Source organism: Lithobates pipiens, unplaced genomic scaffold (assembly GCF_037356315.1).
Source record: "Lithobates pipiens isolate NorthernLeopardFrog02 unplaced genomic scaffold, aLitPip1_a1.2 Scaffold_16, whole genome shotgun sequence".
In the NCBI taxonomy this organism is placed as follows: Eukaryota; Metazoa; Chordata; class Amphibia; order Anura; family Ranidae; genus Lithobates; species Lithobates pipiens.
The window spans coordinates 174,718,132-174,733,376 of record NW_027507748.1 but is presented as its reverse complement, the minus strand read 5'-3'; the positions used below and the strand labels follow the sequence as shown (position 1 = coordinate 174,733,376).

The 15,245-nt window shown below is 41.4% G+C and overlaps 1 protein-coding gene across 1 annotated transcript in view; it reads left to right on the top strand.

Annotated features, from left to right (window-relative positions):
* Positions 1-15,245, top strand: part of LOC143982232 (interleukin-5 receptor subunit alpha-like) — a 93,440-nt gene that overhangs the window by 10,268 nt on the left and 67,927 nt on the right. The window contains exons 2-4 of the mRNA XM_077480777.1: positions 5,675-5,783; positions 5,877-6,028; positions 13,447-13,588. Of these exons, the coding sequence (XP_077336903.1) occupies positions 5,690-5,783; positions 5,877-6,028; positions 13,447-13,588 (388 nt within the window). The 5' untranslated portion in view covers positions 5,675-5,689. The remainder of the gene's footprint in view (positions 1-5,674; positions 5,784-5,876; positions 6,029-13,446; positions 13,589-15,245) is intronic.

Sequence of the window (15,245 nt, the reverse complement as noted above, 5' to 3'; positions counted from 1 at the left end):
AGGTACACAGAACACCCACTAACTGCTTCAGATGCCAACACACTACACAAGGCCGCCGTGCTGGCGGCCTTATACAGTCTGGGGCGTGTACTACACAGCCTGAGCTATGATTGGCCACAGGCATCCTGCCTGTGGCCAATCATGGCTCTCCTCGCTGCCGGCGCTGTGATTGGTCAAGCATGCGGGGTCACAGTGCATGCTTGGCCAATCATGAGCCAGCAATGCACTGCGCCATCGCAGTGCATTGTGGGCCGTGAGCACCACACGAATTTGGCACGAGCGGCCCATAATGTTTGGTATTCGCCGAACGGGCGAACAGCCGATGTTCGAGTCGAACGTATGTTCGACTCGAACACGAAGCTCATCCTTACCCAGGACCAGGGAGAGACTGCGGTCTTGTGAAAAATCTAACATTAACCACTTAAGGACCAGAAGGATTTGCCCCCTTAATGACCAGAGCACTTGTTACAATTTGGCACTGCATTGCAATGCTATACCCAAACGAAACTTGCGACCCTTTTTTCCAACACATAGAGCTTTCTTTTGGTGGTATTTGATCACCTCTCGGATTTTTATTTTCTGCGATATAAACGAAAAAAGACCACATTTTTTTTTAAAAATTATATTTTTTACTTTTTGTTATAAAAAAATTCCAATAAGCTAAATTTTACTGCTTCTCCTGAGTCCAGGGATACCACATATGTGACTTTTTGGCAGCCTAGCCCTGTACAGGACCCTGAAAACGAATCACCGCCTTCAGGATTTCTAAGGGCGTAAATTATATGCCTCACTACCTATCACTGTTTCAGAGGCCATGAAATGCCAAGATAGCTGATAGGCATGTTGGGTTCATGGAATATTTTATATTTTGTCACAAGATTTGGTAAAATAAAAAATTTTTTTTGAGGTGATTAGATTTCACGGTCTTGTTCGTGGCTAGCCTGCCAAAAGGTCTCACACATGTGTTATCTCTGTACTCAGAAGAAGCAGCAGAATATATTTTGGGGTGTAATTCCACATATACCCATGGCATGTTTGAACAATATATCATTTAGTGACAACTTTGTGCAAAAAAAATAAAATAAATTATTTTCCTGCAACTTGTGGCAAAATATAAAATATATAAAAAGCAAAATATAAAATATATACAATGGACTCAACCTGCCTCTCAGCAAATAGCTTGAAGTGTCTACTTTCCAAAAATTGGGTCTTTTTTTTGGGGGGGGGGGGTGCTAAAACTGTGATAGGTAGTGAAGAAGTGAAATCACCATTTTACACCCTTAAAAAACCTGGGTGTGGTGATTGGTTTTCAGGGTCCTGTACATGGCTAGGCTCCCAAAAGTCTCACACATGTGGTATCCCCGTACTAAGAAAAAGCAGAAGAATGTATTTCGAGGTGTTACTCCACATATACCCATGGCATGTGTGAGAAATATATCATTTAGTGACAAAAAAAATTGAAATTTTACCCAAACTTGTGGCAAAATATAAAATATTACATGGACTCAACATGCCTCTCAGCAAATAGCTTGGGGTGCCTACTTTACAAACTGGGGTAATATGGTGGGTTTTGAACTGTCTTGGCATTTTATGCACAACATTAGAAGCTCATGCCACACACCGCCCACTCTTCTAACCACTTAAAGATAAAGCCCTTTCTGACGCTTTTTGTTTACAAGAAAACATTTTCTTTTTTGCTAGAAAATTACTTTGAACCCCCAAACATTATATTTTTTTTTAAAGCAAATGCCCCACACATTAAAATGGTGGGTATTGCAATTTTGTTTTTTATACGGTATTTGCGCAGCGATTTTCCAAAACGCTATTTTTTTTTGAAAAAAATATGTTTTTAGAATTTGAATACACTAAAACACACTATATTGCCCAAATGTTTTGTAAAATATAAAATATTATCTTATGCCGAGTACATAGATACCAAACACGACATGATTTAAAATTGCACACAACCGCTCAGTGGCGACAAAATACATACATTTTTAAAAGCCTTTACAGGTTACCACTTTAGATTTACAGAGGAAGTCTACTGCTAAACTTACTGCACTTGATCTGATGTTCACAGTGATACCTCTTATGCATGGTGCAATTGCTGTTTACATATGACACAAGACCAACACTTGCATTTGCCTTTGAGCGCAAGCATGGGGGACATACAATAATTATTTATTTTGCTTCTTTATATTTATTTTACACTGTTCCTTTCATTTTTTTCATCTTTATCACAGGGAAATAAATATCCCCTATGATAGCAATAGGTAGTGACAGGTACGCTTTTTTGAAAAAAATGGGGTCTATTAGACTCTAGATCTCTCCTCTGCCCTCAAAGAATCTGACCACACCAAAATCGGTGTGATAAGATGGTTTCCAAATTTCCCAATGGCGCTGTTTATATCCGGCAAAACCAAAGTCATGAAATGCTTGTAACTTCCGGTTTCTTAGACCATAGAGATGATTGGAGCCATTCTGATCTCCGATCAACTCTATGGTCAGCTGGTGGAACCACCGGCTGCATTCTTGGGTTCCCCAGTGGGGCAGGAGAGCCAGAGAAAACCATGGAAGATGGCGGGGGGGACATTCCCTCCCACTATTTGTAAAACCAGTCTAGCGCTTATTAGCCACTAGGATTGCTTTTACATGAAAGGCAACCGCTGGCTGAAAAGAACGATACCAAGATGAAACCTAAAACTGCAGGCATTATTCTGGTATAACCACTCAAAGTCTAGCAACATACCAGTAAGTTACTGGTCCTTGTTGGGTATATATTGTAATGTTCTTTTTTCATGCCCCCTATGGGAAAAAAAAAAGAGATTGATTGGTGGGTATGCCCACCATTAGAATACCACCCTGCATCCACCCATTTCTAATGATGGGCATACATGTGCCGTTTTTTTTTTAACTGTGGTGGTGAAATCACCTCCTACAGCACTGGATTTGTTGATTTATGTATCGTGAGAGAAAACCATGTTGCTGTCAAAATAAATAAATCCATGCTGCAGCTGAATGGTTTACCTGAAAAGCAAACAATGGTAACAATAAAACATTAACTCAAGAAAACAAAAACAATCTGTGCCAAAAAAAAGAGTAAAAAATATATGCCAAAGCATGGGGGCAATCCACCTTTGGCATATATGCTCTTTTTTTAACTGTGGTGGTGAAATCACCTCTTACAATGCTGGAGTCATGGCTTTACATATCGTGATAGCAAAACCTGTTGCCGTGAGAATAAATAAACCCATGCTACAGCTGAATGGTGTACCTGCAAAGCAAATAATAGTTTACAATAAAACAAAGTAACATTACAGTATAACAGTAAGACAAACCATACCTGCAAAGCAAATGCAATAAAACACAGTAAAAATAAAATAAAACAAAATAAAGTTAAACATAAAATACAGTATCAATAGAGAGAGAACACATAGATAGAGAAAGATAGATAAAGACAATATATAGATAGAGAACGATAGATAGAGAACAGTAGAGGAGGGAGAGGGGGGAGAAAAATAACTCAACAACTATCTTTGTATTTTTTTCTTTTTTTTTTTTGTGTCTTTTTTTTTTTTTACTTTTATTTTAACTATAAACATTGCAGATTAGGGTCTCTCAAAACTCTTTGGAGATCCTGTGTGCCCTAGGACTGTGCAGTGCTGTACCCTAATACTCCACTAGCGTCTGGTATTGACGGAAACATTCACCAATGCAGAGACCAGGTTGGTCAGGACAGGAGGGACAATAAAAGCGAGTGTCGTGCCTATATCTGCATTTTCTGTAGAAACTACATCTTCTTTGGGGTGATCTTTGGGTAGAAGTACCACGGAGGATTAATGGAAAGTGCCTCTCATGCAGCTGGCTCACAGCATTTGCATCAGATAGTTGGGCCACAGCACCATCTGGAAACAGAAGGGCTGTGATAATCTCTTCCTGGAATTTTAGAAACACATAAACGTTCAGCAGAGCCAATTGGAATAACTATACAGACACTTTTTTATACCAGTATCTGGTCTTACGGGCAATTAAGTATGGCGCCATCTGGTCGTTGAAGTCCAAACCAATTCCACAATCAAAAAGCTGACTAAAAAGTGTCAAGCTTGTGTAATAATTGTCCAGGTACAAGATGTACCCTTACTTCCTCTGGCTGTGCTTACAATTTACAGGAAGCATTTCATTTACCAGAACCAATCACCAGATCCAGGACAGAAATCATTGGCCTGGGCCTGGAGACTAATTGGTTTTGAAGCGAATCCAAACACTGCGGTGTGCTCGATGTACCATAGCGGCAATGTGCCCAGGAGAGCCAACCTTATACTGGGGTGGCTGGTCTTTAATCACATGCCGACCACCCGCCCTCGTTTGATGGTGGCAGAATGGCTCCCCTGCGCAAATCGCTGTAGCTGTATGGTGGCCGCTTTAAGGGGAATAGGGGGCGCGCATGCCGCTATCACTGAGGAGCCGATGCTCGTGCCCAGCGGTTGTGATGTCCATCAGACACCCGCGATTGCTCATGACAGAGCAGGGACATGGATCTGTGTGTTTAAACACACAAATCCATATCCTGTCAGGAGAGAATAGACAGATTGCCTGTTCCTAGTATATAGGAACATCGATCGGTCTCCTCCCCCAGTTAGTCTCATCCATCACAGTTAGAACACACAGTGAGGGAATATAGTTAACCCTTTGAGCACCCCTAGTGTTAACCCCTTCCCTGCCAGTGACATTTATACAATAATCAGTGGCTATTTATAGCACTGATCGCTGTATAAATGTCAATGGTTTAAAAAAAGTGTCAAAAGTGTCCGACCTGTCTGCCGCAATGTCGCAGTCCTGATAAAAATCGCAGATCGCTAGTAAAAAAATAATAATAATAATAAAAATGCCATAAACATAGCCCCTATTTTGTAGATGCTATAACTTTTGCACAAACCAATCAATAAGCGCTTATTGCAATTTTTTTTTACCAAAAATATGTAGATTACCAGAATAAACATGTACCACTTTGAATAACTTCAGACCAGGCTTAGAACAGTTGATGCAAATTTATTGAGGAGACTTCAACGTTACAGTCCAATATGAACAGAGCCTAAATCCTAATCTTAACTATATATGTGTGGCTGCCAAGGCATACCTCTGCAAGGTACTAGTCCATAGTGGCGCTTTCCATGCTTGAACATCCTCGGTGCTCCTGCCAAGCTAAAAGGCACAGTAGTCCCTTGTCACAGCCCTGGATCTCAACCTTCCCCGTTTTTATGCTACAGGCGGACTGGCTAGGGCCAAAAAAGCCCAGGAACTGAGCACACATAACTTAACCTTTTCCCCCAGCTTGGGTCAGCCTCTAACTTACAACTTGCCTACATACATACTGGTAGATTTTAATGTGTTAGCAGTCTTTATAGTTTATTGAATTTGGCTACCTATGCTACTTATGTATGTTTTATGGGGCACTCAGAAATTATAGGTAGAACAATCATGCAACAGAATATGCTTCCTCTAAATTAAGAAGTTGCTTCTGCTTCTTTTGGGTGGCATGGTATTCTTTGATAATAAATAAATGTCCTGTATAGATGATAGCCATGTGGTAGTTTGGAATATTTAATAGTTTGTACTTAATATCTAGACGTAGATATTTTAAAGTAATAGTTCATACTTTTTTTAATTTTTAAAGGGGCCAGTATGAACGATGTCTCATAAAGACTATGTACCATTATGGATCCTCCTACTGGCATCAATCAAAGTTTGTTACCAGATACATGTAACTAATACCACATTAAATTGTAAGTATTTAAGTAAAACAATGTCAGGAATAAAGCTCCTAGCATTCTTGTTATTGTCATGTATTTTTTAAAGATATGGTGATCTCTTTTCAGTTCTTCTTAAAAGGCCTAACATTAAAGTAATAAATTATCGCCCAAATGCTGTTAATCTTACCTGGGATACAGAGGTAACATCTAAAATAGATGACTATGAGATCTGCTATAATTTCTCCTATCGATTTCTGGATAAAACAACTTGGAAGAAGGTAATCAGTGTTTTCATTGTTGCTGTTATTTTATATGCATATCTTATTTTTGGCCTTTAGATTTTGGGACTTACTGTAATTTCCCTCTTTTTTTTCTCTAATGTGATTATTTCTCTGTCAGCTCCATCTACTGGTCAATTGCGTAATGTTTTCTGATTGATGTATTTCAGAAAAAATACAGCATTTTGGCCACTAGCTGACAATCACAGGGATTCAGTTTATTAGAGAAAATGTGGGTAAAATTCTTGTAGGTGGGGGAATGCTTGTGATATTCATCAAAGTAATATTTTTTAACTAGACCCCATACCAGGTTACAAGTCCTCAACATGGGGGGGGGGGGAGGGTACCTTGCCAGGGGATTCTCCCTGGGCAAAGCATCTTGTCCTCGTGTTGAAGGCAAGGGTGTCTTCCTCACAACCCTGGCCTGGTGGCTGTGCGGGTTGGTGGGCTGGGGGCTAGTCCGAATCAGTGATAAAGGAGCACCCAGATATCATCTACCCTATTTAAATGGATGAGGAGTACATACTCATTCATGATGTAAAGAGCAGATCTACCAAGTGATGTCATTGGCCAAGAATAGACATGACAGTACATGGTCAATGACATTGTTGAAATTCTGGTATGTCATTGACCATATATGGTTTTATCCATTTATGGATCAAGCTGTTTGTTTATGGTCAGGAACATACAGGCTACTGATCATGCTTCCCGGCAATACTACTCAGTTAAAGGACTGCCAGGAGGGGATGGGAAGAAGTTAATATAGCAGCAGAACCCTAATCAAATTAATTTTTTTTCTAATTAGTGATAACAGACATGAAATGACTGGTGAATCTCTTCCTGATCTCACCCTAGACAGCCCTTCCAATGGCCTTGAAGGGCTGTCAAAATGTCTCCACAATCTCATGGTCAGCTGCTCCACTCCCAACCGTGCATTTATTATTACTTATTAAAGTTCATGTGTACCTTCTTCTCTGCTTTATGCTTCTGCTCAGAGATTAGGGTCAGTTTACTAGTTTACTAAACTGATTTATTTAAGTGGGGTACATGTCCTGTGTCGCAGTTTTTCACTTAACCCATAGTTCTTATTAGGACTACTATCTATGCCAACACCATGTTTCATTGTTAGCCTTAAGGTAATATCCCCTTTGCCGGAATTGCTCATGACTCGTAATCACCTCTTTAGCAGCACAAAGATTTCAGTGCGATGCGAATGAAAGACAATGTACACTTGCAAATATTTTTGTTGTTTTAACCTCTTCTCCCCGTGCTATAGCCAAATGACGGCTACAGTGCAGGCCTTAATTTCCGGGAGGGCGTCTATTGCATGAGCTGCCTGCGTGCCCCCAATGAGACTCAGCTGAACACAGATTGGATTAAGGATCCCAGCCCCTTACCATGTGATCCACTGTCAACCAATGACAGTTGATCATGTGATGTAAACAAAAGATCAGTAATCAGCTTTTTTTCCCCTCACGCTGACAGCTCAAGGAAAAAAAAAAGCCCATCACCGGCTTCTGATAGAGGGACATTGGTCCCGAACAGGGTGAAACACTGTTGCTATGCAGTGCCCTCCAGTGCCACCTACAGGTGCATATCAGTGCCCCCTACCAGTGCCCACCAGTGTCACCTACCAGTGCCCACCAGTGCTACCTATCAATGCCGGCCAGTGCCACCGATCATTGCCAATCAGTGCTGCCAACCAGTGTCCATCAGTGCATCATAATCAGTGCCAACTATGAGTGCTGCCTATCAGTGTCACCTACCAGTAATTACCAGTGCCTATCAGTGCCCATCAGTGCTGCCTATCAATGCCACCCATAGGTGCCCTTTAGTGCTGCCCATCACTGCCACCCATCGCTGCCACATCACAGTGCCCACCAGTGCCGCCTCATCAGTGCCCATCAGGGCCACCTTTCCTTGTCCATCAGTGTCACCTCCAGTGCCCTTCAGTGCAGTCTATCAGTGCCCATTAGTGCAGCCTATCAGTGCTCATCAGTGCAGCATGACTGACCCAATTGTCATTCAAAGTGCGACAGTGCTGAAAGCTGAAAATTGGCCTGGGCAGGAAGGGGGTTTAAGTGCCCAGTAAGCAAGTGTTTAACTAAATATTAGTGTTGTTAAATAACCTGTGTAGTTTGTTTTCCTTACCTTGTAATGATGGGCTTACACGTGTTAGCTGTAGAGAGACAGAAGCCTGACATGTCTCCCCTCCTTCTGCATTCCTCTTGTCTCCAGAAAGTGTACTGATCTGAGGCAAGTAGACAAGTAGTGATGACCCTGGGTTCAGTTCAGAAAGTGTTCTGCAAACCTCAAAGAAGCATGGATGCCAAACCTGAACCCTATTGAAATGAATGGCAGTCTAATCTGTCAAATTAAAAATGATTTTGGGCTTTGAGGCAAAGGGATGTCAAAAAATAGCATGAGGGAGGGCAGATCCCTGGGCAACATGCACCAATGCAAGAAAGATTTTGAAACAATTCCACATAACCGGGAGCAGTGATTATTTAGCACTGAGATTACAAAGGATTTTTTTTTTTTAATTGCTGACATATGACTTTTCTGGCTTTGCTTTTTAAAAAAAAGACAGCACATACACCCACGCCAGAGTCCGCTATGTATTTTGAGGGACATTTGAAGGGGTTTGTGTGCTGTGTGTTAAAAAGAAATAAGCTTGCAATTAATGTCATTTGCTGGCAATTTAAATGGTTTAATTTTCTTTCGTTTTACAGTAAATACAATTTATGCTGTTGCATATTCTACAGTAGGCATGCGCAGAATGAAAACATTTGTTTAGTGTCAGATCAATTTATTCAGTTATTCATTTGTTAAGTTACTAAGGCTGATTTCCCTAAGTCTCCATTCATATCTCGGTGTTCTGAATCATGGGCAAAATCGCCACGATTAAAAATAGCGGCAAATAACAGGACACCCCTGCGATCCCTGTCACTTCCAATGGCACCCTGATCACGGCCCGATTATCACCTGATGAATCACGGTAAAATCGCACAAACAGAATTGCGGGACGCCTGTCACCCAAAAGGAGTACAGGAATGGCAAAATCGCGATTGGGGTGCCATTGGAGGTAATGGGGATCGCACGGGCGTCCCACGATTTACCGTAATTCAGGATGACGGGCAGAATCATGGTGATCTTGCTCGTGATCCGGAACACCAAGATGTGAACGGAGCCTTAAGGAAATCAGCAACAGTCAGCAATATGTTTATATTTCAAATTTGTTTTCAAATTAAATTTATTTTTCTATTTCAATTCCAACTTTATTTGAATCAAATTCCAGACGAAATTTTGTTTCGTTATTTTGGATTCGTTTAAACTCGTTACTATTGTAATTCGGAAATTCAGATGCATCTGAATCTCTGAAGAATGAAAATTTTGTCTGAACTTTGAAATAAACTGTACATGTCTATTCTACCTCAAGAATTAAAAATATTGTGTAGAGTGGCCTTCAAAATGCATACCAGCCCCTTGAACGTGTGAAGTCCCCCTAGAAATCCATATCAGACCCTTAATCTGAGCATACAGCCTGGTTGGCCAGGAAAGGAAGGGGGGATAAGTGTGTGGCCCTCCTCCTGAACCATACCAGACCAAATGCTCTCAATATGAAGGGGTGCCTTACCATTTCGGGACCCCCCCTACAAAGCACCATGTCCCCATGTTGATAGTTAATGAGGACAAGGGCCTCTTTCCCACAGCCCTTGCTTGGTGGTTGTGGGAATCTGTGGGTGGGGGATAATTGGAATTGGAAAGCCCCATTAATAATAAGGGGGCCCAGATATCCACCCGTTATGTGAATGGTGAATGGAAACTCCCCAGGCCCGAATGGCATCCCATTAGATGTATATGTGCATTATATAGATACCAGTATTGACTAGCATGTATAAAGAGACTTTTTGGCAGGGAGAGTTATCACCTTCAATGTATGAGGTGACAGTAGTTTTAATACCAAAGCCAGAAAAGGACAAGAGTGAATGTGCGTCATACAGCCCTATTTCACTCTTAAATATAGATCACAAAATCCTGGCAAAAATCCTGGCCAGGAGGTTAAACAAGGTAATCCTATCTATTATAAATAGTGATCAAACAGGCTTCATGCCAGAAAAATCCACATCAGCTAAAATAAGAACACAATTAATATCACAATTGAGGAATTGGATACTGCCAAGGCATTCGACTCCATAGAGTTGCTGTTTCTTCAAGTAACATTGAGGCGATTTGGATGTGATGATAGATTTAGGAAATAGGTAAGGATATTATATAAACAACCATGTTCAAACTAATTGGTAACTGGATTGTTATCCCCTACAATAATATTATATAGGGGAACAAGACAGGGATGCCCTTTATCCCCTCAATTATTCACAATTGCAATAGAAGTATTGGCCATCAGATTTAGACAGTCTAAAAAGGTCAAAGGAATTAGTATAGGGGAAAGGACCAAAAACATAGGTCTATATGCTTACGACATTATATTATTTGTGAGAGACACACAGACATTGTTGGTGGAAGCCATGAAAATAGACACATTTTTGCTGTTTTCAGGCCTCAGGATAAATTGGCAGAAATCAGTGTTGATGCAAATGGATCAAGAAGCAGGGGAAGGGTCCCAAGTCCCATTAAAAATAGTGAACTCATTTAAATATCTGGGCATAAATATTACTTTAGAACCAGTGGAAGCTCTGCAATCTATTGTATACCCGATGATAGACTATGTTGAAAAAAAACTGAGAGTTTGGAATAAACTACCATTCTCAGTAGCAGGAAGATTAAACTTAATTTAAGCAATAACTTTACCCAAATGCATGTATGTCCTCTCGCGTTAACTGGTACAAATACCTAAGCAGATATTTAGAAAATGGAATCCTCAATTTTTAAAGTTCATATGGGCCAAAGGCAGATGTAAAATAAAACCTATAACGCTACAGTGACCTAAAACGGCAGCAGGAATGGCACTACTGGACTTATACCTATACTACCTGGCGGACCAATTAAAACATTTAAGAAAATGAGTAACGCAGGAACAAGAAATAGGGATAGAAAAACATCTATTAAATATTTTACAGGTAGATGGCATGATGGTAGCATTCAAAGCACACCCATCAAAACTATCTAGAGTTTAAATTCCACTGTCGACACTGGCAAGGACAGTATGGAAGGAAGCTAAGAAGCTGACGGGCTTTAATGATACCCCTTAGAGATCGCTCCAGCCCTAGATCATTTGTAATTTTTTGAGACAAAAAAGTAACTATGTTAGAACAAGTTTATAATCATAATATATCAAAGTTCTCCCTTATCTGGATATTGAGGTCACAAGGACCAAAGAGATTAATATCTACGTGTATTCACATCTACTGCAGAGTAAAATATTTGGTGAACCTTTGAGAGTGAGGGATAAATGGGAAGTAGCTATCCCACAGATGACGGATTGTGATTGGGGGGAATCTGCCCCTCACACTTGACGACATCTGCACCAGTTAATAATAAAATTATTCCGTTAAATGTTATACATCAAACATATGTTAGTCCAACCAGATTGTACAAAATGGGGAGGATGTCAACAACAAACTGTTTGAGGTGCCATTGAGGGATGGGGGTTGGATTTGCTTTATGTGATGTGGTACTGTAATAATGTCTGTGGATATTGGAAACAAAATTAAAAGATTCTGAAAAGACAAGTCCCAAATACGATAGAGGTATGCCCAGGGCTGGTGCAAGGATCTTTGACACCCTAGGCGAAACCTAATTTTGCCGCCCCCCCCCCCGCTGCGCCCCTGACTCCACTTTACCCTGCCCTTGCTACACATGTGACCTATCTGACCCCTACACTGACCCCCTGACACATACACTAATCCACCTGACTCCTACTTCCTGCACTACTCACATCACACTGACCCCTACACCGACCCACCTGGCACATACACTGACACATACACTGACACATACACTGACTCCTAGTTCCTGCATTACTCACACACAAACTCCCTCCATACAGCTCAATGTAGATCAGGGAAGAACCACCCTCCTCCTTACCTCTGCTCTTTGATGCTTCAGCGACCTTAATCAGGGCCTCTCCGCAGCACTGGGTGTGCAGAATTGTTCAGGAGTCCACGCCAGCGCCGTCCACCCGCTCTGCCTCCACGATGTCCCGCCAGGGCCAGGCCAGTGCCGTCCACCCGCTCCACGATGTCCCTCCAGGCCAGCGCCATCCATCCACTCCATGATGTCCCCGCCGGGCGGGAGGTCAGCTGACAGACCTCTCAATGCTCCCATCTCCGCCGAGCCCCGCCCCTCCGCTGCACTCATAGAGACACACAGCGCCGATCCACAGGGACAGGCTGGAGCAAAGGAGTCCCTGAGCGGCGCTGTGAGATAAACCCATGTGAGCACAGCGGGGCGCTCAAGGGGAAACATGGGGGATTGGTGGCACCGGCGGCACACCACGGGGAGCGAGCGATCAGGAGAGCTGAGCTCACACTGGACAGAGGCCGTGGTTGCGCCCTAGGTAGTAGTGCGCCCTAGGCGGCTGCCTACTTCGCCTAGTGGTAGCGCCGGCCCTGGGTATGCCTTTTGGGGCTATTAGAAGCAATATTTATAGCAAGGAAACAAATAGTGGAAAGATGGATTCAGCCTACACCTCCGTTAGTTAGCCAATGGGTAAAAGCCATTAATCTGATTACACCAAATTAAAGAATAATGTACGCACATAGAGGAAATGAGCAGAAATACCATAAAATATGGGGAGAGTGGAATAAGTCTTATTTGTCTCTGGATATAAGGGAGGGGTAGAAAGGAGCACAATTTGAAATGAGGGAAGGAAGTATGATATATAATAGGAAGATGTAGTAGCTATTTTGTGTAGAAGCAAGGAATAGGAGTTAAATGTATGAGAAGAAGACGGCATAAGAATGGAATAGTACACGAGATGTATGATAATTGCAATTGAATTTGGAATTAATGAAACTGAGATATTGTATTTTTGTATCTTACATGTAAAACAAATTGTAATTAAGGGTGTTAAAAAAATGCATGAAACTTTTTTTTCCAACCAAAAAATTTGAAAAATAGCTGCACAAATACCATGTGAGATAAAAATTTGCAATGACCACCATTTTATCTAGGGTCTCTGCTAAAAAAAAACATATATAATGTTGTGGATTCTGAGTAATTTTCTAGCAAAAAAAAATTATGATTTTTTCATGTGGGAGAGAAGTGTCAAAATTGGCCTGTGTGGCAAGTGGTTAAACTGAAAGGGCATTTTACCAGTGCCAAAAGTTATCACATGGGTTTAATGGTGGTGAGGATGTTCTTAGCCCAGTGTAGGCCATATCTTCTTGTTATTTTTTTGCACAGATATCATTTTTTTAACTGTTAAAGTTTAATATATTTGATGTTTTTTTTAGGAGATATTGATAGAAAACTACAGAATTGTTTATTGTCATCTACATCCTGGGTTCATAGCATCAGTATCAACTGGACTTTGTGACATTGTTTCAATTGTTTTTGAAGGCAATACGACTGAATATGTTTATCATGCCCCACCAGGTCAGTTACAAAAATATTCTGTCTGATGAAATTAGAATTTGCAATTGTGTGTTTACCATGTGATAGGAGTGTCCTGAATATGTACACATGATCTATATTATAATAAAGAGCTCTGTAAAGAAACACCAATATATATTAGGCTATAGATATTAAAATGCTGTAGCGTTTTATTATTATATGACTTACGTTGATATGACCATGTCAGTAAGCTAGTTTTAGGTCTTACCAATTACTTGCTTCTGAGTGGCTGCCTTTTCTTCTAGGACCATACTATCAGTGTTTCTCATAATACAATAACTTGGAGGGTTGCCTGGTATGGAAATATGTATAATGCCGCGTACACACGAGCGGACTGTATGGCATACTTAGTTCGTCATACAATCCGACGGACAGTCCGTCGTACTTTCCACTGAACGGACTTGACCACACACGGATGCACAAACAGTCCGTCGAAAGCTTGCGCAATGACGTGTACAGCACGTACGACGGGACTAGAAATAGGAAGTCCAAGACACAGCAAAGCACCCTTCCGCCGTGTAAATCCTTTCTGGGCATGCGCCATTCTTAGTCCGTCGAACTAGCATACTGACGACCGTACTGTCCACTGAAACCAAAGTACGACGGACAGAATTTCGAAAAAACCGAAATACTTAGTACGCCAGACTGCACACTGAAAAAGTCCGCTGAAGCCGACACACGAGCGGATTGTCCGCTGAAATGTGTTTCGACGGACTAAGTACGCCATACAGTCCGCTCGTGTGTACGCGGCATAAGGCATCACATACTGCTTGTCTTTTACCCTGCAGAAAAAACATATATCTAATCGCACAAAATTGGAAAATCTTATCATTTATAAAACCATCTAAAACCATGTAAAATATTTACAAACAATCCAGCGGAGAATCTGTCTGAGAAGCACCATACCTATAACTATTTCACATGCTAATGCAATATAAATAAAAAAGCATTTAGCCAACTAATTAGCAAAAGAGAAACTATAAGCAACTGCAATAACCTCAAATTAAATCAATCTATATTTATTTGTCCACTGAAACAAAAACACATTACTATAATCACTTTCAGTGCAATAAAAATGTTGAATCCCAAGCGGATGTTAGGGTGATGACACAACACTCCTATCTGCAATCTCTGCTGTCTGCAATTTTCTTGTATTCAGATCAGATACCATGTTTATTGTATTTGGAGTAATTAGGGCTGCTTAAAACCAACTGCCTGCGGCAGATTGGCTCCCCTGGGCGAATCGCTGCCATGGTACGTTGGCCACTGTAAGAGCTCTAGGGGGCGCAACGCTGGAGACCGATGAGGGTCCCCGGCGGTCACGATGCCCGCAGGACACCCACGATCGCTCATGACAGAGACAGAACAGAGATCTGTCGAATATAAACAGACAGATCTCTGTTCTGTCAGGGGAGGAAGGTTAGGAACAGCGATCGGTCTCCTCCTCCAGGCAGTCCCAACCCCCCCACAGCTAGAACACACATGAGGGAACACATTTAACTCTTGATCACCCCCTAGTGTTAACCCTTACCCTACCAGTGACATTTATACAGTAATCAGTGGCTATTTTTAGCTCTGATCGCTGAATAAATGTCAATGGTCCCAAAAAAAGTGTCAAAAGAGTCCGATCTGGCTTCCG